Source organism: Gorilla gorilla, chromosome 4, assembly GCF_029281585.2.
Source record: "Gorilla gorilla gorilla isolate KB3781 chromosome 4, NHGRI_mGorGor1-v2.1_pri, whole genome shotgun sequence".
NCBI lineage: Eukaryota > Metazoa > Chordata > Mammalia > Primates > Hominidae > Gorilla > Gorilla gorilla.
The window spans coordinates 11,355,418-11,383,301 of record NC_073228.2 but is presented as its reverse complement, the minus strand read 5'-3'; the positions used below and the strand labels follow the sequence as shown (position 1 = coordinate 11,383,301).

Sequence of the window (27,884 nt, the reverse complement as noted above, 5' to 3'; positions counted from 1 at the left end):
TGGACAGGTTTGAACTTCATGTGGTAGCAGTAATTTTAAGGTTTTGTTTTGTCCCCTTGCAACTCTCCTTACTTGCTTTGTCCCCTTGCAACTTATAACTACCTTACACAGGTACTCTGCATTGGTACTCTGCACAGGTACTCGGGGTTGTTATTTACATATGGGATCTGAGCCTCCTGTGCTTTGCCCGAGTTAGGGCCTCAAGGACTTTGTGGATCCCTTCCTGATCTTTTATTTATTTGTTTGTTTATTTATTTATTTATTTTGAGATGGAGTTTCCCTCTTGTTGCCCAGGCTGGAGTGCAATGGTGCGATCTCGGCTCACCGCAACCTCCGCCTCCCGGGTTCAAGCGATTCTTCTGCCTCAGCCCCCTGAGTAGCTGGGATTACAGGCATGCACCACCACTCTGGCTAATTTTGTATTTTTAGTAGAGACAGGGTTTCTCCATGTTGGTCAGGCTGGTTTCGAACTCCCGACCTCAGGTGATCCGCCTGCCTCAGCCTCCCAAAGTGCTGGGATTATAGGCGTGAGCCACCGCGCCCGGCCCTTCCTGATCTTTATAAGAGGTTTTTGCCACAACACTTCGCACCTGACTGAAGCCCAGGGAAGCCCACGTCACGATGGCTGGAGGCAAGGAAGAGGATCTAGTCTTTTCTCTCTCCCAGAGGCGGGAGCCTTATGTCCACATCACTGTGAGCCTGCTGGCCTTGCCCAAGGACTATTCTTTTAAACTAAGGGAGTAAATTAAGATATTTCCGAGGGGTCTGGGATCCATGTAAATGAAAAAGTTCAACCTTTTTTGTAAGCCATGTTCTTAAAAATCTGCATGTGGGGTAGTTAAGTGTCACTTACTAGAGTCGAGGATTTCAGCGCAGGTCTTTTTGAAGTTCTGAGATGAACTTCTCCTCCTCTTTATACTTCTCATTCCAAGGATGCTGAGTGTGGGATTATTCGTGATGCAGTGCTGCCTAGGGAGAGGAGCCTCAGCACGGCATCTATCATGGGCTGCTTTGCTTCTGTATTTAGAAAGAGAACTAGAATTTTAAAATAATTGACTTACAACTACTTAGAAAAGAAAGGGCCAATTATTATGTGCAATCATGGCTTCCTCACAGTCAGGCATGTTTCCTGATCTCATCTCCTTTTTCAGGACACTCTTTGGAAATACATGCATATATTTCATTATTGGGAAGTACCGATAATTTAACCACTTTTGTGCTATTAGACATTTAGGTTGTTTCTGATTTTTTAATATTATAACTCATGTTATGATGAGACAGTGTATAAATCTTTGTTCAGATTTCTGGTTATTTTCTCAGTATGGTTTCTGGAAGTGATAGAAATAACTGGATAAATAATAACCTTTAGGGGAATTGGCACGTTTTGCAAAATTGCTGTTTGGGAAGTTTGTCCCATTTTATGTGCCCGCTCGTGGGGTCTGAGGGAGGCTTTCTCCTGGCTCAGCTGCCAGCCCTGGGTATTGCCATTCGAAAATACCTTTGCAATTAAGTAGACACTTGACCGTTTCATTGTTTTAATTATACTTTTCGATTATTAGTGTAGTTGAGTATTTTTACATATGTTTATGGGTCAGTTGCATTACATTTAATTATTTATGCCCTTCGTCCACTTGTAAGTAAAACAGTGAAGAGTGACCCGTGTGGGGTTTTTTTGTGTTTTGTTTTGGAGACAGGGTCCCACTCTGTTGCCTGGGGTGGAGTGCAGTGGCATAATCACAGTTCGCTGTAGCCTCAAGCTCCTCAGCTCCAGCAATCTTCCCACCTCAGCCTCCCGAGTAGCTGGGACCACAGGTGCATGCCACCATACCTGGCTAATTTTTTATTTTTATTTTTTGTAGATATGGGGTCTCCCTATGTTGCCCAGGCTGGTCTCAAACTTCTGAGCTAAAGTGATTCTCCCATCTCAGCCTCCTAAAGTGCTGGGGTTGCAGGCATGAGCCACCATGCCTAGCCTGTGTGACCTTTCATACTAGGTGAATCTGTGGCTACCCACATCCTGAGAATTGTTTTGTTCCTCTTCCAAGCTAGAGGAAGGTCCCCTTGGAAGTGTGGCTTGGGGCTCAGTGATTGAACCTTTCCTATTCATCATTTTTGTCAATGTGTTGGATACAGATTTGGAAGGCGTGATTACTGACTACTGATGATATAAAGTTGGGAAGGACAGGTACTAATGTAGATGAAAGACTCATTGATTTACTCCAATCTTGAAAGGATGACATGCTGGTAGATTGTGGTAAAATATAACAGAGATACTTTGAAAGTCCTGCATTTAGTCTTCCCTTTCTCTCCCTTGCTCCCTTCCTCCCTTGCTTTCTTTCTTCCTCCCTCCCTTCCTTCCTTCCCCCTTTATTTTTCCCATCAATTGCGTAAATGCAGGTAAACATTTAGCCGTTCCTGTGAAAGCCCCTATGTATGTGGTGGCCTTAATCATTGTCCATTTTTGGGCCTGTGGATCCCTGTTATTCTCTGTAGTGGAGACCGCACATCGGGCCAGTGCATGCCTGCTATTCTCTGCAGTGGATACCGCACATCGGGCCAGTGCATGCCTGCTATTCTCTGCAGTGGAGACCGCACATCGGGCCAGTGCATGCCTGCTATTCTCTGCAATGGAGACTGCACATCGGGCCAGTGCATGCCTGCTATTCTCTGCAGTGGAGGCTGCACATCGGGCCAGTGCATGCCTGTTATTCTCTGCAGTGGAGACTGTACATTGGGCCAGTGCATGCCTGCTATTCTCTGCAGTGGATACTGCACATCGGGCCTGTGGATCCCTGTTATTCTCTGCAGTGGAGACTGCTCATGGAGCATCTGATTTTCTTCTGGACCTTCTATTTTGAGCTGCATTCACAGAGCACACCTGAGAAATGGTGGCCAAGGGGAGTGATCTAGGACCCTGAGAAACCTGGAAGCAGCTCCCCTTAGGGAGAGTTGCAGAGGGCTGGGGATGTTGAAGGAGAGAGAAGGCTCTGGAGGAACTTGGATACTCCTTTCCAGGCTGAGAAATGCCGCCCTGGGCACTAGAGAGGGAGAGCTCCGGCCATGGCTTCTGAGGGCCAGCTGCAAGTGGACACTGCCATGGGACAAACAGCCTCATCTCACTCATTGAACATTCCAGGAGGAACTAAATGACCCCTCTCAGGATGTCACGGGATTTCTATGTTGCTGGAAAGATGCTTGTGGTGGAAGCATGGGTACTAGGTGGACCTGGATTCAGAGGACAGCTCAGCTGATTCCTGGCTTGTGGACTTAGATGGGTTGAACCTTTAAACACTCAGAACATCAGTTTCCTGTAAGGTGGGGTAAGAATGCGTGTGTACTGTGATTGATGTGAATAAAAGGAGCACTGTTGCCAAGTCCCTGAGTGCAGACCCAGCAGGTTGGAACCACTTCTTTTCTGTTCCCTGAACAATTGGACTGTGTGGACGCAGATCCTGCTTCCCTGAGCTGCACGGCCCTCTCTGATCGCACATACATGTGTGCATCTGACACATATGCTTGAGTGTGAGGGTGACAGCGGTCAGACAAATGGGCTTTTTTTTTTTTTTTTTGAGACGGCATCTCGCTCTGTTGCCCAGGTTGGAGTGCAATGGCGTGATCTCAGCTCACTGCAACCTCCGTCTCCCGGGTTCAAGCGATTCTCCTGCCTCAGCCTCCCGAGTAGCTTGGACTGCAGGCGCCCGCCACCATGCCTGGCTAATTTTTATATTTTTAATAGAGATGGGGTTTCACCATGTTGGCCAGGATGGTCTCGATCTCTTGACCTCGTGATCCGCCCCCCTCAGCCTCCCAAAGTGCTGGGATTACAGGTGTGAGCCACCACGCATGGCCACATGGGCTGTACAATTTTTAGCCTCTATTATTCTTTCTTTTTTTTTCTTTTTCTTTTCTTTTTTTTTTTGCGACGGGGTCCCACTCTATCGCCCAGGCTTGACAGAGTGCAGTGGTGTGATCTTGGCTCACTGCAACTTTCACCTCCCAGGTTCAAGCAATCCTCTCACTTCAGCCTCCTGAGTAGCTGGGACCCCAGGCATGCGCCACCACGCCTGGCTAAATATTCTCAGTTATACTTTCAGTACACATAAAGGCAGTTGTCAACCAAGCTGTTTGTTAGAAAATGCTAACTGTGGTCCCTGTCCACTGCCTCTTTCCTGTTTTTTTTTTTTTTTTTTTTTTTGAGACAGAGTCTTGCTCTGTTGCCCAGGCTGGAGTGCAGTGGCGTGATCACCGCTCATTGCAGCTTCTGCTTCCTTGGCTCAAGTGATTCTCCCCTGCCTCAGCCTCCTGAGTAGCTGGGATTACGTGGGCACCATCATGCCAGGCTAATTTTTGTACATTTAGTAGAGACGGGGTTTTGCCATGTTGGCCAGGCTGGTCCCAAACTCCTGACCTCAAGTGATCTGCAAGCCTCAGCCTCCCAAAGTGCTGGGATTATAGGTGTGAGCCACTGCGCCCAGCTGTTCACTGCCTCTTTGTGAGGCCTGTCCCGCGTGGGACCTTGTGAGCTGGTGGAGGCCTCTTGAGGGCTGGCAGGAGCCTGTGCTACCTCTGGGCCCAGCACCTATGCTCCCGGGAGCCGCCCCGCCTCTTGCCCTCAGTCTTCATCTGTACTGTGAGGATCATCCACTGGCCTCCCAACCCGGTAGTGAAGGGGGAATAACAAGGACGTCTCTGGAAAGTGCTGCAGGTTCCCCTGAGGAAAGCTATCGTAGAGTAGAAACGAGAATGCACCCCTGGAATCAGCTCTCCAATGATATGCAGGTGCAGCTGCCTCCAGCCCTGCCGTTGGTCAGGAGGAGGCAAGGGGTACCTAATGTGCTCTTATTTGGCCCATGATGAGTGGAGAAAGAGACCTTTGCCCAGGTGTCCATGTCACTGAGGCAGTGGCGGAGGGTGTCCCCCAGCTCTGCAGTGGTCACCCTCTGCCTCCTGTCCTCGGGCAGCTGCCTGTGGCTGCAGACGGTGAAGGTGCTGTTGGTTGTTTGCTCCCAGCCCTGGCTGTGGGGCCTGCTCTGCAGAGGTCAGGAGCATGGCGCAGGGGGACCCAGCAGGGAGCTGGAGCCAGGCAGTGCGGGCTGAGCCAGGCCGAGGAGACCCCCGCTTTTATCTTGAGTGTTGTCATCTGATGCTGAGTTCTTTCTCAGCTGTGAAGGGGAGTCAGTGTCCTGACTTGAATTGCACTTTGATGGGGTTTTTAGTTTGTGTGTGTTGGATTTTTACTGAGAGCTCTAGAGAAACTAGTCACCTGGGGGTTTCAGAGGAGGGTTGTGAAGTGCTGAATTTTTCTTTGAGCTTTTAAGGTCAGAACTCAGGGGAGCTAAAAAAAAAAAAAGAAAAAATAATAATTTAAACCTTATAAGGTGACTCATAAATAACTGCCTTTCAAGATGAGTGGAATTCTTCTGAGAAAAAGCCCTGTGGAAATTCTCCTGACCACCGAGAACAAAGAGGACCACTACTATAAAAACCTCCAGAATCATCATCTGTGGATGGAGGGAAGACTCTGCCAGGAGTGCGATTTTTCCTTTATGTGTTACTCCGTTTACCATGTCTCAATAAAATGGCAGAGAAAGTCCTTTTCCCGTGTTTCATCTTTCCCACAACCTTTCCCCTTTCGACTTCTTTGGGGCTTCCCCTTATCTGAGACTGGCCCACCGCAGAATTCAGCTTCACGGCCCTGTCTGGATGGAACGTGGACACCATCATGTGTTTACTGCTTTTATCTCTTAGCCACTTAGAAACATTGTTATCATGAGAAAATGGGAATTATGCTTTGATCCTTGAATTAAATCGAGGCTGTGGTAGCTGGTGAGTTATGAGGCTTTATTAAAATAAATGATCTTGGATGTGTTGGGTATTCACTGACAAGATGTTACCAGAGCTCAAACATTTAAGATAAGCCACATATTATTTGTATGGATTCATAAAATATAGAAAGAGCGTGAGCTGGCTATGGCTGGGTTTTGTATCCTTTCCCCCAACTCTGTTACACTTTTCGGAAAGAAAATGAGACTTTGCTTTTATGTGAATAGCTGTAGAAAGCTAGGGAGGGGTGCCATTTGGAAATTGAATTAAAACCAAATTATGTAAGAATGTGGTTAGTTTTATAATATCCTGTTCTTGTTTTAGTGCTTTGGTTTATTATTATTATTATTATTATTTTTTTTTTCTGAGACGGAGTCTTGCTCTGTCGCCCAGGTTGGAGTGCAGTGGTGCGATCTTGACTCACTGCAAACTCCGCTTCCCGGGTTCAAGCGATTCTCCTGCCTCAGCCTCCTGAGTAGCTGAGATTATAGGCACGCGCCACCTCGCCCAGCTAATTTTTGTATTTTTTAGTAGAGACAGGGTTTCACCATGTTGGCCAGGCTGGTCTTGAACTCCTGACCTCATGATCCATCCGCCTCAACCTCCCAAAGTGCTGGGATTACAGGCGTGAGCCTCCGCGGCTGGCTGGTTTATTATTTTTTCCTCAGTGCGGTGGAGGCGCACAGGGCTGCTGCACCCGTTAGGGTGGCCCTGGGTCCTGCAGCCCCGGGGGCATGGCGCACAGCACTTGCATAGGGCAGTCCTGAGTGTGCACGCTGCTACGTCGCTCAGGCTTATGTGCCTTAAGCAGTTGCATAGTTTAGGCACAGTGCTGCTTCTCAAAGTGAATTCTACTTGGAGCCACTTATATATAGATTAGATTTTATAATGTGTAATATGAAGAGGAGCCTGGAGGTATACTTAATTTAGGAATTATATTATTTTTGGTTTGGGTTTTAAAGTATTTGAATGCCTGTTAAACCAATTCTGTAGTGGCTAGAGGTTCAAAATTTGTAGTATTTATGAAAAATACTCATTCTAAGTCTGCTTCCTTTTATAATTTAGGTATATACGCTCTCTGTTCAGAATTCCTCAATACAACGCATTAAATATTGTTCCGAGGTCTTCTGAGCCCCGTTCTCAGTGGTGGCCGTGAGCTAACATTTCCACATCTGTCATAATGTTGTTTGCAGTTTGTCGGGAGGTGCTCTGCAGCCAGGCAGATGGAGGGGCCGCTAGGCAGGATGTTGAGAGTCTGTGAGGGCATCAATCCCCCGTTTCTGGCATAGATTTAATTGTTTGGTTCAACTGGGAAGCCATATATTAACTTCTACTTCAACCCATCCTGATCTCTCCACAGATGCTAGTTTTATACAGGCCTATTTTTCTCTGAAATTGAGCCTGAGAGACAAAAATCCACACTTGGGCTGTCATAGATTTTGGTAAATTGAGTCTTGTGACTGATTGGTGCCTCCTGCCTGCCCCGTGATCCTGTATGTAGTAACCACGTCGTGATCACAGGTCATGGATTGGGGAAAGTTGCCTCCAAAGATGTGGGTGTCTGTTTTTCACTCCACTTTCCATTTGGCCAAAAATTCAACACTTCAGTTTCTGTTTCAAAAAAGTAACAAAGAATTAAAAGGAAAAAAGCAGTAAAAAAGTTTGGGCCATCGTGGTGCTCTGGTACCCGCCTTCCTGTTTCTGCCTGTGTCGCTCTGGCTGGGCAGGGTCCGAGCATGGCAGCCCTCCCCTCTCTCCTCCCCCTCTGCCATGGGGGCCTGTGGTTCAGCTGCCAGGCGGGAACTGAAGAGCAGCCCCAGGCGCTGCAGCTTCCTGTCCTGCCCATCACGGTCAGGGACGCCGGTGTCCGTTCCTTCTACTCCAAGTCTGTCCCGAGTTTGAATGTTCAGTTGCCACCAGCAGCTCTTTAGGGTCTGGACCAAATGTCTAATTTTTCCTCTACTAACCCGATATGTTTCTCATGGCCTTTCTCGCCTTTTTGCCATGTGTAATAGCTGTTCCCGTTCCTTGGACTGGATTTTCACGGGCTCGCTGGCAAGCAGGTCCTGCATAGCATGCTCAGCATGTAGCTGTGCTCCGCGTCTGCCGGATGAACACACGAGCCGGTCATGGGCCACGTCAGCAATGTTCTCGACCTTTGTAAGCTTCGAGAATGTGCTGTGTGTACAGAAGGACGCGCAGCCAAGTATGCGGTGGAATATCCAGAAACAACACGGGGCTTGTCGGGTGCAGACGGGGCGCCTCACCGGCCCGGCGCAGCCCCGCTCGCCCCTCTGGCCTCCCCCGCAGTTCCCCTTTCCTGGTTGTGCAGCATGCACTCGCTTGCCTTTTTCTTTTCTCAGAGTTTTATCAACTGTTTGTGCATCCCCGAAATAATACAGCTTTGCGTGATGTGGAAACGTATATAAACATTATCATAGTATCTGCGCTCTTTTGTGTCTTGTAAGACACCCGAGATCGATTCTGTTGCCGTGTGTAGTGGCGGTTATTCTTGCTGTTGTCGTGAGCCATTGAATACAGTGTCGAACACTTGGGTTGCCCAGTGTGTGTGTATGATGAATGGTGCTGCTATAAGCGTTTTTATATATGAATTTTGGTTAGCACCTGTGTGGATTTTCGGGAGGTGGTTGCCTAGGAGTGGAATTGCATAGTAATCGGGTTGGGTTTTAGCTGAGGTTGTTTCTGCTGCCCCACACTCCGGTCCACACTGTTACGCATTTTTACTGTGGTCATTCCTGTGGGTATGTATTATATCATGGCTGTAATTTACTTCCCCCTGGCCCCGACTTTGAAAAGTTGTATTTATTTATGAGATACAATGTGATGTTTTGATAGATATATACATTGGGGAATGATTAAATCGAGTTTATTAACACAACCATCACCACACATATGTATCTTTTTTTTTTTTTTTTGGTGGTGAGACCATTTACAATCTGTTTGCAATTTTAAAATATACAGTGTTATTAACTATAGTCAGCATGCTGCATAGTAGATCTCTGAACTTACTCTCTGTCCAACTGAAGGCTTGTGCCTTTTGACCAACATCTCCCCTACCCCTTCCACCCACTAACCTCTGGTGACCACCATTCTACTCTGCTTCTGTGAGTTTCGTTTTTTTAGATTTCTCATGTAAGTGACATCATGTGGTGTTTGTCCTTCTGTGGCTTATTTCACTTAACGTAATGTCCTCCTGGTTCATCCATGTTGTTGCAAATGACAGGATTTCCTTCTTTTTTTTAAATGGCTGAGTAGTATTCCATGGTGCATGTATATCACATTTTCTTTATCCATTCTTTTTTTTTTTTTTTTGAGATGGAATCTCGCCGTGTCGCCCCAGCTGGAGTGCAGTGGTGTAATCTCGGCTCACTGCAACCTCTGCCTCTCGGGGTCAGGCAATTCTCCTGCCTCAGTCTCCTGAGTAGCTGGGATTACAGGTGTTCACCACCACGCCTGGCTAACTTTTGTATTTTTAGTAGAGATGGGGTTTCACCATGTTGGCCAGGTTGGTCTCAAACTCCTGACCTCAGGTGATCTGCCCTCCTCGGCCTCCCAGTGTTGGGATTACAGGAGTGAGCCACCACGTCTGGCCTATCCACTCATTTTTTGTTGGACACCTTGGTACATTCCATATCTCGGCTATCGTGAACCACACTGCAATGAACATGGGTGTGCAGATGTGTCTTGAACATGCCGATTTCAATTCCTTTGGATATATATACCCAGAGGCAGAATTGCTGGATTCTATATGGAAGTTCTGTTTTTAATTTTCATTTTCTTCATGACTAATGAAATTGCACACCTTTTCATACTCTTACTGGTGATTTTGTTAGGATCTTTTGTGATGTACCTGTTGAGGATTTTTGCCCTTTTCCTGTTGTATTGTTTCTTATTGATTTGTAGGAATTCTTTAAACATTCTGGATAACGTCCTTTTAAAATGTGTTTATATGTGGAACATTTCTTGTCCTGTGAAACATCTCTGTGATGCAATATTTCAGTCTTTTTATGGTCTCTTTTGATAAACAGAAATATGTAGTTCTATTCTAGTTTAATGTGTAAGTGCTTTCCCTGTGTTTTATGCTTGTGTTGAAATATTTTCCAACCTTAAGGTCAAGATTTTGTCCCATAATGTATCCTAAAAGCTTCATAGTTTTGTTTTTTACATTTAGGTCCCTAACGAGGGTGACTGCCAGTCCCTGTGTGCCCAGGGCAGTCCTAGGGATGAATAATTACCATGTATTAATAATCACACCAGTCTATGGCCCATCCGGCATTGGCTTTGCATGTGATATGAAGTAAGGGCCCAGTTTTGCTCTGTTGCGTATGAATTTTAATTTGTCCCAGCTCCTTTCACTCGCAGGGACTATGATGACTCCTCTGCAGGCCGTCTTTGCGGGAACCGAGGGCTGAGACACGCCTGGGTCTGTTTCTGGCCCTTTGTGCTGTTCCGGGGGTACTTCTCTCTGTGTGCCAGCTTCACACTCCTGTCTCTGTGGCTGCTGATGATCTGAAAAAGCACATCTCCCCATTTGGATCCTCCAGAGTTTCTTGACTCCCTGTGTCCCTTTGCATTTCCATAGAAATTTTAAAATCGGTGGGTCAAGTTCACTGAGAGGCAGAAAAACATATTGAGGCTTTGATTGTGATTTAATCGTATCTGTAGGTCCATAGATCATTTAGGCAGAGACTTGACATCTTTTCAGTATTAAGTTTTCTAATTTTTCATGTAGAAGTTTTTCACATCTTTTGTTAGATTTATTCTTAGATACTTTTGTTAGATATATTCCCAGAATTTTAAAATGCTATTTTGATGAGTCTTAGAAATTGTGTGTTGTTTGTTCTGGTGCATAGGAATGCAGTATACAGTTTTTGTTTTGTTTTTTTTCAATCGACTGGTTTGTATCCAGCAACCTTACAGAATATTTTAATTTGAATATTCACATACTTATTTGGATTTCTATAAACACAGCCATGGTCTTCTGTAAATAATGACAGTCCCTCCTACCCCATCTTTATACTTTCTCTCTATTTTTCTATCTGTGCTACACTGACCAGGACTAGTGTTGAATAAATGTGGGGGCATCCTTAACTTTTTTCTTATCCCAAAGGGGGACACATTTACCCTATTAAATACGATTTTTTGGGCTAATTTCGTAGGCAATCTCCATCAGATTAAGGAAGGTTTCTTTCTTGCTTATAAATGTTATTTCTTTAATGAGTGGTTATTGAATTTTAGTAAATGCTTTTTTGTGCATCTATCAAGATGATCATATGCCTTTTCTCCTTTAATTTGTTAGCGTGGTAAAGTAGGCATGCAGGTATGCGCACATGCGTGCACACAGTGTCTTTAATGGTTGGGCCGTGTGTTAGCATGGTGAAGGAGGCATGCAGGTATGCGCACATGCGTGCACACAGTGTCTTTAATGGTTGAGCCGTGTGTTAGCATGGCGAAGGCGGCATGCAGGTATGCGCACATGCGTGCACACAGTGTCTTTAATGGTTGGGCCGTGTGTTAGCATGGTGAAGGAGGCATGCAGGTATGCACACATGCGTGCACACAGTGTCTTTAATGGTTGGGCCATGTGTTAGCATGGTGAAGGAGGCATGCAGGTATGCACACATGCCTGCACACAGTGTCTTTAGTGGTTGGGCCTGCCTTGCATTTCAGGTATAATCTGTCTACACTTTTTTTTATGCATTTCTGGGTTTGGTTTAATATTTTTGTATCTCTTTTTTTAAAGTAAGTGACCTGTAATTTTTTCCTGTACAGTTTTTGTTGGGTTTTAACACCAAGGTCATGCTATTCCAAAAATATGAGTTTGGGGGGTGTTTTTCTATTTTTTTCTGCCTCTGGCTTTTAGCAAGATTTGTAAAACTTCCAGTTACTCATCTGGGTCTTGAGTTTTCTCTGTGGAATGATTTTTTAAAATTATGATTTGTTTCTAAAATGATTATCATGTCTTCTATGCCTTTATGAGTCAGTTTTGGTGAGTTGTGTTTTTCTAGGAACTTGTCTTTTTCTTTGTTACTTAAAAAGTTTAGTGGCATAGAGTTGTTCAAAGTCACCTCTTGTCAATGTGGATAGTTCTACCTTTAGAATTCTGTACGGTGGTTTTGCCTGCCTGCCTGCCTGGCCCCCTCCCCTCCCCTCCCCTCCCCTCCCTTCCCCTCCCTTCCCCTCCCTTCCCCTCCCCTCCCCTCCCCTCCCTTCCCCTCCCCTCCCCTCCCTTCCCCTCCCTTCCCCTCCCCTCCCTTCCCCTCCCTTCCCCTCCCTTCCCCTCCCCTCTCCTCCCCTCTCCTCCCCTCTCCTCCCCTCTCCTTCCCTCCCCTCCCTTCCCCTCCCTTCCCCTCCCTTCCCCTCCCCTCCCCTCCCTTCCCCTCCCCTCCCCTCCCCTCCCTTGCCCTCCCCTCCCCTCCCTTCCCCTCCCTTCCCCTCCCCTCCCTTCCCCTCCCTTCCCCTCTCCTCCCCTCTCCTCCCCTCTCCTCCCCTCTCCTCCCCTCTCCTCCCCTCTCCTCCCCTCCCCTCCCTTCCCTTCCCTTCCCCTCCTCTCCTTCTTTCTTTTCTTTCTCCTTCTTTTTTGTGGAGACAGAATTTTGTTCTTTCTTTCCTTCCTTTGTTTTTTTCTTTTTTTTTGGAGACGGAGTGTTGCTCTGTCACCCAGGCTGTAGTGCAGTGGCGTGATCTCAGCTCACTGCAACCTCTGCCACCTGGGTTCAAGTGATTCTCCTGCCTCAGCCTCCCAAGTAGCTGGGACTACAGGCGCACACCACCACACCCAGCTCATTTTTGTAATTTTAGTAGAGATGGGGTTTCACCCTGTTGCCCAGGGTGGTCTCGAACTCCTGAGCTCAGGCAATCCACCTGCCTTAGCCTCCCAAAGTGCTAGGATTACAGGCTTCAGCCACCGTGTCCAGCCATTCTTTCTTGATTAGTCTTACTAGAGCAGGCATGGGGATGATAGTGAAAATGTTGCTTTTTATGAATAAAGCACAGAAGTGTGTGCAGTGCACAAACAGAAACATCATATACCTGCGATGTCAACATTTCATGGGAGGGGGATTAGGGAAAAGATTAGGGGAAAGATTGGGCGATAATAAAATACAGGTTGAGAGTCACTGCATGAGAGGCTGGTTCTTTTCAGGGAACCAGCTTGTGGCTTTGTGGATCTTCTTTGTTATATGTTTGCTTTCATTCTGTCAGCTTTGGATCCTTCCTTCCTTTTACTTTCTCTGGGTCTGTCTTCTTGTGATGGATGCTTACTCATCCTCAGCTTTCTTTCTTCTCTTATATTTGTATTAATGGCTATACTTTTCCCTCCCAGTGCAGCTTTGCTTTTTCCCACTGGGTTTTATTTGTCTCTCTCATTTGAAGTAGGCTGGAGCGAGTGTGGCCTAGTTCAGAAATAGAAGGCTGGTTTGGCTGTAGCTGTGAGTGAGGAGGAGAGCAGTAGATTAGGTAGGAGAGAGAGGCCTAGACTAAATTGTGTCTGGGCTTGCAGACCTGGGTAAGGAACTAAATACAACTCAGGTGTGCTAGAGATCCGCTGTGTGGTTTCATGCAGAGGGTGTTGCGATCTGCTTTATATTTAAGAGACTAGAGTAAGGGATCGTAGGGGTAGGAGTGGAAGGGAGAAGAGTGCTCAGAGGCTGCTCTAGTGCAGGGGCGAGACGCTGGAGGCTTGCCCTGGGTGTGATGGCAGTGGGAGGACAGGTTCTGGATTTGTGTGCATCTGGGAAGGGAACAGGATATGACTGCCCAGTTCGGCAAGCTCGTTTAGGATACTTTTATTGGGCAGCTCACTAACTGTTCTCTGTGGCCCAGTGGATCTCAGTAAGCTGGAGCTTTGTAATTTTCACTTATCTCTATGATTGTTTAGTGTCCTAACAGAATGGGAGATTTATTTGGGTAAAGAGGGCCTAGAAACATTTAAGTATTCCTGTGATGCTAGCCATAAATACAGAAAATTTGGTGCAGTATGTCTTCACATTCCTACAGATTTAGTGTAGTTCAGTTCTCAAACCATGCTGGTAGTATCCTGGGGGTCTTCAGGACCCTTTTGGGGGTTTGTGAGGTCGGTTGCTAGGACAGGCCTGCGTTTCCCTGGCGCCTGGATCTGCACTGATGGCGGGAGCAATGGCGGGCAGTGCTGTCGGAGTCTTAGTGGCTCCCAGTTGACCCAGTCATTGCATCCATGATAGCCTCATAACTGGCCGCAAAAACACACTACTTTTGTCAATTCTGGGCCCTTCTGCACGTGTTTTTACCCCACTGAGTGCCTTTGCACAGACTGCGATCTGCTGGTTGCTGAGGGACAGGCACTAGTGGGATCCGGGAGGGGCCTGTTGGTTTTCCCCGTGGGATGCTGCTTTTCCCTGAAAGAATAAGAGACAGGATGAAGTGAGCTTGTCACTTGAAGGAAAACAACTGATGGCATTTGTTGCCAGTGATAAAAATTGAGCTTCCAACTGTAAATTAAATTAGAATTTTAAAAAACCTATATCTTCCACGGTGAACTTGTCAGGTTACCAGCGCCTGAGGCCTGTTCTGATGAGACCGCGGCGGCCATGCTGGGTGTGTTTGATGCTGCAGAAGAGCTCTGCACAGCTCGGTGAGCCCATCTTTCCACATGACCAGTGCGTGCTGTTACAACACCATGTGTGGGTAAAGAGCCACTTCAAGCACCAGCTAGGACAGAGGGTCTCAATGTAACAGAGTATGAAAAAGCTACTGAAACAGTTTCCTTATCCAACAAACTGCTTGTTGAGTTTTGGTGTGTATCAAGCAATACTGACAATTATTTCAAAAGACTACATATACATGTGCAGCTCCATATGTGATGCTGGATTTTCTTCCTGTGCTTCAGTTGAATCAATGTATTACAGCAGATTAAATACAATTGCAAAGGTGAGGATCCAGTGACTTCTATTCCTAAGCCAGACAGTAAAGAGATTTGCAACAATGAAAAACATTGCCACTCTTTTCACTAAAATTTTTTGTTTGGGAAAATAGTTTCATTTTTAATAAAAATGTCATTCATGTTAACCTGTAACAGGCTTTTTATTGTTAATTTGAAATGAATTAATACAAATGAGAAGACCCTCATTTCAATGTATAACATGGTAACATTTGGTAGTGATAATTGGGAAGGGGGGTCTTTGGACTCCTCCATGATTCTAAAGAGTATAAAGAGACCTTGAGACTGAAAAATCTGAGAACTACCGGTTTATAGAAGTGGAAGCATTTAGTGATATTGCCGTTCGTTCCTTTCTTTCCTTCCTTCCTTTCTTTTTTTCTTTCCTCTTTCTTTCTCTTCTCTTCTCTTTTCTCTTTTCTTTTCTTTTCTTTCATTTTGAGACAGAGTCTCACTCTATCACCCAGGCTGCAGTGCAGTGGTGCGATCTCGGCTCACCACAACCTCCGCCTCCTGGGTTCAAGCCATTCTCCTGCCTCAGCCTCCCGAGTAGCTGGGATTAGAGGTGTGTGCCACCATGCCCGGCTAATTTTTGTATTTTGAGTAGAGATGGGGTTTCACCATGTTGGCCAGGCTGGTCTTGAATTCCTGACCTCATGATCCACCCACCTTGGCCGCCCAAAGTGCTGGGATTACGGGCGTGAGCCACCATGCCCGGCCGTGCAGTTCTTTAAACGTAGGAAATGAACTTTGAGTTTTGAGTTCGATACCAGCATTTCTACTATTAAAGGCGGACTTTCTCTGTCAACGTTCTTGGAATCTTATGCTTTCCATGAAGTCCTTGCACTTGTGCAGAACTGTATCCCCTTAGCCATGTGAACTGCACGGAGCAACGCTGTTGCAGGATTTCCTTCTACCTCACTCAGAACATATGCGCTCTGTGTGTGAAGAAGCTCATCAGGCTGTGAGCACAGCACAAGAATAAAGCCTTTAGAACTCAGCAGAGAGAACCAGCCATTACTGAAAATGGAATGTTTTAATTAAAAATATCCATCACCGGGTGGCTCTTCTCTTCCTTTATTTCTCAAGTGTGGCAAATGTTAATAACAGTGGCTGCACTGTGGCTCCATGGTAAATTGCCAGTTGGTGAGTAGGATTTCTCCCATGAAGCTTAGAGATAAACCCCTGCAACATCTGTTCTTGTGACAACGAATCCCTTTTTTACTTTGGCTTATGCATATTTCAGAGGTTAGAGACAGGAGGCTCCTTCTAAAAGTGTTCAGTAACTGTCTGGGCTGATGTGTGTGCCTGAGAGTCAGAGAGAGAGAGGGAGAAAGAGAATGGGGGCTAAGGGGAATAGGAAGGGAGAGGGAGAGAGAATGGGCACTGGGGGAAAAGGAAGAGAGAGAGAGACGGGGAATGGGTGGGAGCATATGAATTCATTGGTAACCCTTTCACTTTCTTTCCTTCCTGTATTAATTGATGGGTTGACCTTATTAAGTGGGTTGATTTTGGGGTTTCTACTGCAGTGTAACAATGAGCATGTAGATGGATTTTCTGATTGTTTACAAGGAAATCAACCTTTACACTAGCTCCAGCTTTCTTCTTAAACATCTAGTTATATTAGAAAAAAAGCAAAAGCACAGCAGATAGAAGTCTGGAAGCCTGCAGTAAAACACTGTGGCTTTCCATTGTGAGGACGTGCCTGTTCTTTATTACACACAGGCTGCTTCTGTGATCTGCTGAGTTGGGCAGTGTCATCTTAGCAGACAGGTTTTTTCCCCCCCCCGTTAGATGGGGTCTCGCTCATTCGCCCAGGCTAGAGTGCAGTGGCATGATCATGGCTCACTGCAGCCTCAACCTCCTGGGCTCGGGTGATCCTCCCACCTCAGCCTTCTGAGTAGCTGAGACCACAGGTGTGCACCACCAACATCTGGCTAGTTTTTAAAATATTTGTAGAGACCAGGGCTCTCTGTGTTGCCCAGGCTGGTCTCAAACTCCTGGGCTCAAGCAATCCTCCAACTTTGGCCTCCCAAAGTGTTGGGATTTTGGGCACGAGCCATCGTGCCCAGTGGCAGGAGGGTTTTTATGAACATGTGCTTCCCCTTTGTCAGGGGGGTGGGGTGTGGCTTTGGTTTTGATATTTTCACGGGTACTGCCAGGCTATTTTGATTCTTCTTATAGGAGTCTTGACCGTCAACCAGCTGCCATGCTGTTTGGGATGCAGTGTTTTGAGGATATCCCTGGGGACTTTACTAAATGGACCTATACAAGTTGATAGGCCTTGACAACTTTTCTCTTACTGTAGTTTTTGTTTTATCACCATTTAAAACTAAAGGCTAGGGAGTTGAGCCGTCCTAGATTGAACGTGCTTATTAGCGTGGATATGTTGTGAAGAAATGCACGTTGGAAAACATTGTCCTCCAGAAGCAATTAACTTGGCAGCTATTTTGTTTACATTTTCTATGATTAATATTTACATTTTATTTTAAGAAAATTGGTTTTTTGCTGCCTTGATCTCATGCTCACATTTTCCTGGTTGAGATTGGATCCAATAAGTAAAGAAAATTGACCTATCAACCCTTTTAAATGTTAGAAACCGAAGTCAGAGAGAACTGTGTTTATCTTTTTGGTTAAACCTGTTGTAACACTGTGTGCTTAAATTTTCCCTTTGTGCTCTCTTCCCCTAATCGTTCAAAGGATAGTGGGCACTATTAGGTCCGACTTTTGATTTAAACGTTTATCTTAGTGGTGGGCCGTCTTATGGGCTAGCACTTGTGGGCATAGGTTGGGGTGTGCAGGGTTTATGGCTAATTATAGGATCACATGTAGTGGTTCTCTGTGGTCAGGAGAAGGATGCCAAGGTTTATATTTTACTTATTTATTAGGTTGTGTAACTCTTTTATTCTTTTCTGCTTGATGATGGTGTTGGTGTTTAGGAACCCCTGTTTAGAAAGCATTTTGGAGAAAACCTGATGCAGTTTTAATTTTGATGGTGTCGATATCTCATTAGATAAGGCCTTGATAAAATAACACCTTTTTCTCTTATTTCAATGGATCCAAAGAGAGGCCAGCTTGAAGTGGAGTGGTGGTGATCAGGAAGGGACTCTCCACCACGCCACAGGGTTGTCACATATTTTCCTCAAAGCAAAATGTAATTTCCTCTTAAAAGAGGATTTAGATCCTGGCATTTTAGCAGCTGTTTTTAAGGCCTGGGGCTTTGGTATTCCTGGCTGTTTTGGGAGGCAGTGCTGGACAGCCGATTTGTTCAGCAGGTGTTGATTGTGTGCTGACTTTTGTTTGGCAGTATTTGGTCTGACATGGGAGGGAGTTTGCAAGAAGGTTACAGCATCATTTCATATGGTTGGAACCCCAAGTGTGGGACTAGCACACCTAAAACAGGGACGCACAGAAAGGGAAGGCAGCTGTGATTAAACCTTGAAGCTCTTAGTACCAAGCTCAAGCCTCGGCATTTGGCAGTAGGAGAGGTGCAGAATGGTTGGGAGAGCCTCGTAGAGGGGATGGAACTTGAGCTGGGACTTGAAGAAAGCTGAGAGAAGGGACAGGGAATGCGGAGTTTAGGGAGGGTGTTCACACAGATTTTGAGAGGAAACCGAGCATGGCTTTTTCATGGAACTATGTGAGTGTCTGCACGGCTTGGGTGGGGATGACTAACTTGACTCAAATTACTCATCCCTGGGCCAGACTGCGGTAGCCTGGGGACCGGGTGAAGGAATCTCAACCTTATATTGTAAAGGCAATGGGGAGCAGTGAAACTTTTAAATAGGTGAAAGATAGGCTTTGTTTTCTCTTTTCTTTTTCTTATCCTTTTTGTTTGTTTTTGAGACAGGGTCTTACTCTGTTGCCCAGGCTGGAGTGCAGTGCCATCTCGGCTCACTGCAACCTCTGGCTCCTGGTTCCTCAGCCACCTAGGTAGCTGGAACTACAGGCATGTACCTTCACACCCAGCTAATTTTTTGTTCATTTTTTGTAGAGACAAGGTCTCACTATGTTGCCCAAGCTGGTCTCGAACTCCTGAGTTTAAGCCATCTGCCTGCCTTGGCCTCCCAGAGTGTTGAGATTACAGGCGTGAGATGCTGTGCCTGGCCATGTTTTTTTTGTTTTTGGTTTTTTTTTTCTTAAAGATTCATCTGACTGGATGTGGTGTTTCACACCTGCAATCCCAGCTCTTTGGGAGGCTGAGACCAGTTGATCCCTTGAGCCCAGCAGTTCAAGACCAGCCTGGGCCACATAGTGAAATGCCATCTCTACAAAAAAAATTAAAAATATTAGCTGGGTGTGGTGGTGCACACCTGTAGTCCCAGCTACTCAGGAGGCTGAGGTGGGAGGATCTCTTGAGTCCATCAGGCCGAGGCCACCGTGAGCCGTGATCATGCCACTGCACTCTAGCCTGGGCATCGGAGTGAAACCCTGTCTCAAAAAAAAAAAGATTCGTCTGCTTGAGATGTGGGGTGTGTGGAAGGAAGTAGACCAGTGCATACGGTCACCCGAAGCATGATGGGAATTCCAGATACTATATGATGCCATTTCAACATGGAGGAGTAGAAATGGTGATGAAGGTAAAGAGACCACAGCAGAGAGGCGTCTAGAAAGAAATTAACGGCTCTGACAACTTATTTAATAGAAGTGGTGGGGTGTGGGGCAGCCCAAGATAACAAATGTAATTTTCAGGGCAATTCATGGAGGGAGGAAGAATCAATTCAGATTTCTGGGTTGTACTATTTTTGATATTGTATTCTAAGATGGTCATTGCTTCTTATTAGCAGACAAAAAGGTTTTTAAAAATGTGAAGGTCATCTGCAGTTTTTTGGGGTGAGAGTCCTCAGGAACGTTCGCATTTGCAGATGCCCAAGAGCCTTGAGTCCAAGTTGCTGATCTTTTGCGCAGGGTGGTTCTGCCGCAGTCTGCGAGGCTTCTGGAGGGCCTCGTGAGCTTGCAGCTCTGTGATCCTGCTGACAAACTGGTTTCTTTCCACACGTGGAATCTGTGTTTTCCCTGCATGGAGCAGTGAATGGGGATATGAAAGGCACCAGACATGAAGCTGATACCGTCACAGTAGAATCCAGAAAAGCTGCTCAGTAAAACAGCTTATATGTTAACTATTCAGACGCTAGAAAAGGCTTGTATTGCTTATTGACCTTAACCTTTCTTAATTCTATCTATCTATCTATCTATCTATCTATCTATCTATCTATCTAATCTATCTTTTTGAGACTGGGCCTTGCTCTGTTGCCCAGGCTGAAATGCAGTGTTGTGATCACTGCAGCCTCAACCTCCTGAGCTCAAGCAGTCCTCCCACCCCAGCCCCCCGGGCAGCTGGCAGATGGTGTTGTCCTCACATGGCCACAGGAAAGCTCTTCTTATAATGTGACCTTGACACTTCTGCCATTGAGAGTGGGGTCCCTGTTCCCTCCCGTTGAATCTAGGCTGACTCGGGACTGTAGACCAGGTTATAAAAGGCTCTCCCCTGGATCTGCTGGGGCGTGTGCTGTGAGGAAACCCCGCAGCCATGCGGTGAGGCCCTGTGAAGGTGAGCCACCATGCAGTGATTCCAGCCCCCAGAAGACGCTCACCCCCAGACTTAAGTCTTCCCAGCTGAGGCCCCCTGAGACCTGTGGTGCCCTTTCCTAATTCTTGACCATGGGACCTGTGAGCATAATGAAATGATTGTTTTGTGCTGCTAAGTAAAGGGAGGTTTGTTAAGCAGCAGTGGATAACTTGAACATGTTTTGGAAGCTGGAGCCGGGTATGGCCATAATCAAATCCCAATGCCTGCAGCTCTGGCTTTGGGATGGGGTGTTGGGCAGAAGCCTCCGGGCCTCCAGGAGAGTGCTGCTGGCTGCCTGAAGGGCCTCCTAGAAGGTAATAGGGTCTAGTATTTTAGCCTGTGGGTGGCACATGATGACTGTCCCTGCTACTCTGCCAATGTGAGAAGGCACTGCAGACGGTGTCCACCACATGGGTGCCCTGGATTTGGTCCTCAGCAGGTTGGGCTTGGCCTACTGGCTGCCTGTTGCCTACCCCGGAAGGAAAGGAGGGAACGTGTCATTGCACGCTGGAGGAAAGGGGCCCCTTGTTAGGTGGTGGTGGGAAGCCTGGTGTCATTGTTGCTATGGGAAAGAGGAAAGTATGTGTGTATTTAATGAACTTGCTCATCTAGTTTAGGAGATTTCCAGGCAGAAAATTCAAAGTGCCACCTGGCTTCTCCTTGGTGTAAAGAAAGAGGACTTGCTGGGTTCAAAAATAAGACTGTTTCTCATTCCCAGCCTCTTCTCCAGGCTCCTCAAGTGAAGAAAGGGCTTCAGGCAAAAAGCGAATCTGAACTGGGCTGTGAGCTCCGTTCCTAAGGCTTCAGATTGAGATCCAAGTGCAGCGTCCGGCCTTTCAGCTGGAGGAGAGGCCTGCAGATTCTTGCATTAAATCCCCAGTCTGGCCTCGAAGAGTCCAAAGGGCGTTGTCATGCCACCGCCTCTTCTGGGAGCCCAGGAAGTAAAGGGCTTGTCTCTTTATGGGTGTGGCTTGTCTAATGGAGGAGATTATGAGTTAATACACAAAACGCGCACCAAGTGTTTTTAAAGAAATTATGTGTCTGCCTGGACTGAAAGGAGCAGAGGCAATACAAAATGAAAATAAGTCTTTGGGCCCCCAGACTTCTGTGAGGAGGGAGCAGGCTGTGAAAATCACCCAGCTGTAAATGTGGGGTACTTTTCATGGAAAATGAAGTATATCTGAGAAGGCGGAGCTGAGATCCCAGAGAACAAGCCCCAGGTACCAGGACAGAGCCCTGATGGAGGTGCTGGCGCTGTGTGCCTGCCTCGAGTGGCTGTCCCGGGTGGGACATTGTGTGTGGGGTGTGGGTGTGTCTAGGTCAGCTCTTTAGACCTGGATTGGGAAGAACGGGCATGGAAGAGGGGTGGACTTAAGGAACTGCATGTTCCTGCACACAGGCTCCTCAGCTGGGCAGGGTTTAGGTGACGAGACCCCAGACTTCAAGCTGATGGCAGTAATCGGACGGGCCTTGGGGGCCCTGGGGAGGTGTCAGGTTCATTTTGCATGTGGGAGGATGTGACATGTGGTGGCCAGAGGATGGACAGTGGCAGATTGTATTTTCCAGAGATGACCGCAGCAGTATCTCCCGCCCCACATGCCCTCTCTGCAGTGTAACTGTGAAACGCCTCCCATTGAGAGGTGAAGTTGCTGTTCCCTCCCTTGGATCTGGATGGGCCGTGACTGGAGGGGAAATGGCGCTCTTGGCTGGTGTGCTGAGGACGACATACCGTTCACCTGGTTCTCTCAGAACCCAAGACCAGCCCCATCGTAGAGGCTGCCAGAGGAGGCTATGGGAGGAGGTGGTTTCTCATTAACAGCGACCACCACTGTCAGCCGCCAGATGTGTGAGTGGTGAAGCTTCTGGCGGTGCCAGTGCCAGCCACTGAGCCATCACCAGCCTTTGCATCTTGCCTGCTGAGGACCCGGTCATTGTGGAGCAGAGACAAGGTGTCCCCTCCCTTCCCTTTCTGAATTCCTGCCCCTGCAGGAAGGAGAAAATGATTGCTGGCCATCACTGAGGGTTGGGGTACCTGGCTGTGCAGCCGCAGCGCCGGCGGGCCACTCTCCCACATCTCAGGGGCACGCAGGTTCCGTGCCAGGGATGGCTGGTCAGGCCCCGCAGATGGGGAGAACTTCTCATCCCACACATCCCAGCCTTCTTTAAACTTCCCTGGCAGATTATTTTATGGTTTTGCTGCTGTTGGTGAAGATGGTTCAGTTTTCTTTTCTTTTTTTTTGGTGGGGGGGAGTTTTATAACTTTATTTGATGTATTTGATGATCAGTGATTAGTTCTCATCCACATTGACTGTCTGTAGATTTTTGAACATGGTAACAGGTACATAGGTAACCAAAGTATAGAACTTATTTGGTGAATCTTCATCCTCATTACATTTTCTGGATAACCACGCACGGATGCGGTAGGGGACATTCCTTATTCCTTTGGCCCAGACAGCTTTGTTGAGCCTGGTATCAATGCACACATCTGGAGTTGCCATCTCCTTCATGTCAAATTTCCGAATCTCTTTGAGTGCCTGAGGGGCACGCTTCATGAAGCCCACTCCGTGGATGCGCTTGTGAATGTTGATGGTGTCTTCTCGGGTCACCACCTCGTTGATGGCAGAATGGCCGTTTTTCTTCTCGCCATCCTTTTCTGCGGGAGCCATTCTGCCGGGTCCAAGTTGGAAAGGAAAAGGACAGTTGGGTTTTCTTGGGTTGTCTATTGGATGATCATCCCAGATGGGTTCTTTGTACTTCTCGTGTTCACATGGTTTAGGGATGTTTTTCTGATGAGTGGTGGAAAGTAGGAACTATTCATGGTGGCTGGATTTGGCGCCTGTCTCCCTCATCATGCTGTTTATTTTTGTCATGAAAAACACCTCTATCAATAAGATTAATCTCACTTTTACCCAGACAATGTAACCTGTAGACTTCGTTGAGTAAAATTGGAAATAATTTTAAATCTAATTTATCTTGTTGTCAAACCAAGAGAAACCTATCAAGAAACCGCTAAAGCAGTGAGAGCTCAGAATGAGGAGGTCGTGGCATAAAAGGTAATTTTTCTGAGAGCTTCACATCTAGGCAGTGGTCTAATTTGTACTAAGTGCGAACACGCATTGAATTCAGGGAACTGGGAAAGCACGCGTGTTTGACCCTGCGCGCTTTGCAAGAAGCTCGTGGGGGTTGGTGCATCCTTTGAAGGGTTAAGGGAACAAGGGGTGAAAAGTTGATTATTGTTTGGTTGTGCAAATGTGGTGCTGGGTGGAGTCCCCAAGACCACCTCCTGCTTCGAGGATTTACTGGGAGTACTCACAGGACTCAGGATCTAATACTCATGGGCATGATTTATTACAATAGAAAGATAACAAAGCAAAACCAGCTAGGCGAAAGGGTGCATGGGGTGAGGTCTGAAGGGAACCAGGCACAAGTTTCTGAAAGCCCCGCCCCCATGGAGGCTCACAGGAGGGGCTAATTTCCCCCAGAACAAGGTAGACCAATACAAGGTAGTGAAATGTTGCCAGCCAAAGAAGCGCATCCGAGACTTAGCCCCCAGGGTTTTTACTGGAGGCTGGTGACAGGCAGCCTTTGCCAAAATCCCAGCCTTCTGGCAGGAAAGCAGGCATTCAGCATAAACCCTATTGTTGGAAAACAGTTGAGGCACAGCGAACCCCACTTACTAGTTAGGGTGGTGGGAATCCTCCAGAAATCCAAGTCCGCACTTACTAGTTAGGGTGGTGGGAATCCTCCAGAAATCCAAGTCCGCAGACCCCAGCCACGGGCCACCCCCGTAAGCAGGGCTTTGAAAGGAGGGCTGCTGGGGCCTGCTTTCTTAACCCTCTTCTGCACAGATACCAACTTATCCTTTCCTTTCTGATTAATGTCTCTCAAACACAGACGGGGGAATAAAAACCTGAAAACAAGCGAATATTGACATGTACATCACCACTTTCAATCAGCTATTTTCAACCAAGTGCTGAAGTATAATACAGTTGTAGTCACAAAGGGGAAGTAGCAGGTATGTTGCAAGAAAAAACTTATTAGAATTGTATGTTAACTTGGATAGAAACAGAACTTTTCTGAGCTTATGTGCTGTGCAGATACAGAATGCTGGCAGAGTTACTTCTGTGAGAACATCATTGAATTACAATTAAATATTAAGTACCTATAAAATATCTTTGCATTACAGAAGTGGTTAAAGTAACTTTCTCAGTCTTCATAAATGTAGATAGTATCTTTGGACAAAATAATGAGTTAGTCTTTTGATGGAACAGGAGAAGCAGGAGAAAATCACTCCAGGGGCAGGGTTGTTGACGATGCTGTCCCTGTTGGTCCAGAAGGTAAAATCCTCCTGTATTAGTCTGTTCTCACGCCGCTAATAAAGACATACCAGAGACAGGGTAATTCATAAAGGAAAGAGGTTTAATGGACTCTTTATCTCATATCTGGGGAGGCCTCACAATCATGGCGGAAGGTGAATGAGGAGCAAAGTCGTGTCTCACATGGCGGCAGGCAAGAGAGCTTGTGTAGGGGAACTCCCCTTTATAAAACCATCAGATCTTGTGAGACTTATTCACTATCATGAGAACAGCACAGGAAAGATCCATCCATGCGATTCAGTTACCTCTCACCAGGCCCCTCCCATGACACATGGAAATTATGGGAGCTACAATTCAAGATGAGAACACAGAGCCAAATCATATCTTTTTTTTTTTTTCCTTTTTTTTTGAGAGGGTGGGTCTTATTATCTTGCCCAGCTGGTCTTGAGCTCCTGGGCTCACGTGATCCTCTTGCCTCGTCCTCCCAAAGTGCTGGGATTATAGGTGGGAGCCACCAGACCTGGCTGATTTTCTCTTATGGGTTGGAGTAAGGTATGGCCAAGACGGTTAAGACGATCCATGTCTTGTGGGATGGCCCATGTTTCACCAGCACTCAGATGCCCTGGGGCTGGGGGCTTATGGGCAGTTTTGCTAATTCTCGAAGTTAAGTTTTCGCCTGGGTGAAGAAGGAAGAAAGGCTGTTTCATTGAACTCAGTGTTGAGGAGAGCAGTGACTGACAGCAGTGCATGTGCTCTCATCCTCCTGCTTGTACTGGGAGAGGGGCTTTGTGATGACAGGTGTATAACCTCTCAGGTTTTATTTCTTTTACATTAAGAAAAAAGAAGGTGGGGAGGTGGTGGGTGACAGAGCAGGTGATACGTGAGAGTCAGTGAAAATGCACTGCTGGGAGCTAGAGAGCCTGTGCAGGGTTTTTCCGTTACTGTGTCCGTGATGAGTTGAGGAAACCGTGTCTCAGTTCTGGACCATGGCCGAGAGGAAGTGCATAGTCTTAAGTCTCTTATCTAGTGATCACTCAACACAAACGGGGCGTACCGGCTGCAAAACAGAGTTGGGTACCAGTGAGGCCTAGACCACCTGGGCGTTTCTCTTCCAGAGCTACAGTTCCTAGGTGTAAAATAGAGCTGGTGATATACACCTTGCCAGGTTATTTGAAAATGCAAAGCACCCAGCACAGTGCCTGACACATGGGAGGCAGTCACAGACCCATCTGTGTTCAGTTGCTCATGACAAATGCCCGTTATGTCTCAGGCACGGACTAGCTGTGCAGTAAGAGGGAGCTCTGAGTCAGACGGAGGGTGGATTTGCTCTTTGGGCACTGGTGTAGCTCTGGATCTGATTGTCCTTCATTATCTAGGTTTTGGAAATGTGAGTCATTATGTAAAGCTTGAGGTGTTGGTAGGTGCTAGGTGCATCAAGTGTGGTGGTGGTGTTTTCTATGCGTGTCTCTTACCAATAGACTTTTGTTTTTGTTTTTTGAGACGGCGTCTCGCTCTGTCGCCCAGGCTGGAGTGCAGTGGTGCGATCTGCGCTCACTGCAAGTTCCGCCTCCCGGGTTCACGCTGTTCTCCTGCCTCAGCCTCACGAGTAGCTGGGACTACAGAAACCCACCATCATGTCCGGCTAATTTTTTGTATTTTCAGTAGAGACGGGGTTTCACCGTGTTAGCCAGGGTGGTCTCGATCTGCTGACCTCGCGATCCACCCGCCTCGGCCTCCCAAAGTGCTGGGATTACAGGCATGAGCCACGGCGCCTGGCCTTTTTTTTTTTTTTTTTTTTTTTGAGACAGAGCTTTCTGAGACTCCAGGTGTGGTCTATCATGCCCTGCTAATTTTTTTATTTTTTGTTTCTTTTAGAGATGAGTGTTATGTTGCCCAGGCTGGTCTGGAACTCCTGGTACCAGTAAACTTTTTAGGAGGTTTCCGTTAGCTTTTGAAAATTTTTTACCTGATCTTTAAAAATGAATGCAGTTGTGTAGCAATTTTTAAAGTGATTGACAGTTTTTTCCCACCCTACCTTTTCTTGATTGAAGCAGTTGATTAAGGACTTTGGGAGTGGTCCTATCGTTTCTTGTATTTCTGATTTTTGTTTTAGTGATGACACTGTGGGAAATCATTTGTCAGGGGCAAATTTCAATCTTCTGTCTGAATGGATCTGTCTACTTATCTGTCCATTTATTTATTCACTACTGTTTACCTGTCTGTCCAACCACCTACCTACCCTTCCGTCTGGCCATCCATCCATCCATCCATCCATCCATCCAAGTTCTTTTTGGGGGTGTGAGTATCCATTTAATTGCACTGCATATCTACCTACAAGTAATACCTCTTAGCAATCAGCAGGCAATGAATCGGGCCATTCCCTGGTTGAAATTCAACTTGAGGTTTCTAGAGGGGGCTACTCAGGTTAAGGATTCATTATCTAACAAGAAAAATGAATCTACAATAGGTCGTATTACAGATGCAGCACATGAAGGCGCCCACACATTGCTTCTTAGCAGCTGAGTGTGAGGTGCATGCATGTGAGGCTCAGACCCCACGGTCTTAGGGCATCCTTCAACTTTTTTTTTTGAAGAGGAGTCTCACTCTGTCTCCCAGGCTGGTCTTGAACGCCCCCCTTGCCTCAAGTGATCTTTCTGTGTCAGCCTCCTAAAGTGCTGGGATTATAGGCGTGAGCCACCGCGCCCAGCTTTCTTCAACCTGAAAACTATTTAAACATTTTATTACTCCGTAGCTGTTGGCAGTACCAGATTTTATTTACAACTGAAGGTAGTTTTGGATCTAGAACCACAGTTTTGGTAATGTTCAAAAAATGGATCATTTAGTGGTTTTAATGTCATGTATCAATCGTTTTCAGAGTATCTTTTATATTGCTCTTCTATATATGTTAGCTTACTAGTCGATTAGTGTTTCTGTAACCTGTCCTGCTTTCTAATCTAGCCACTAAGTGGTTGAATCAGGATTTACGCTCAGCTATGCCTCCTTTAAAACTGATGTTTTGTCCCTCATCTCCCTAAAGTTTTTAATGGCATATATGTGTATATATGTGTATATATGCCATTTATATATATATATGTAATTATTTTTAAGTTCATTTTGCTTTTATATCTCCCTGATTTTTTGACATTGTTTGTTTAGAGAAATTTGGCCACAGTTTTTAGCACTGGGTGCTGCAGGACGAGGGCTGGACCTGCTGCGTGGAGCTGCAGTCCTCATCAGGTAC

General features: G+C 46.5%; 2 protein-coding genes across 4 annotated transcripts in view; one reads left to right on the top strand and one right to left on the bottom strand.

Moving 5' to 3' along the window:
- The window catches only part of RPTOR (regulatory associated protein of MTOR complex 1), a 422,339-nt gene that overhangs the window by 33,839 nt on the left and 360,616 nt on the right, over positions 1-27,884 (top strand). The window lies entirely within an intron of this gene.
- On the bottom strand, positions 22,616-23,011 carry LOC101136829 (large ribosomal subunit protein eL31-like). The gene has a single exon (XM_055389509.2). It carries the CDS (start codon positions 22,991-22,993, stop codon positions 22,616-22,618), a length of 378 nt encoding a protein of 125 aa, XP_055245484.2. The 5' UTR covers positions 22,994-23,011.

Coding starts and splice junctions, on each gene's coding strand:
- LOC101136829 (XM_055389509.2), bottom strand. CDS start 22,993: ATGGCTCCCGCAGAAAAGGATGGCGAGAAGAAAAACGGCCATTCTGCC.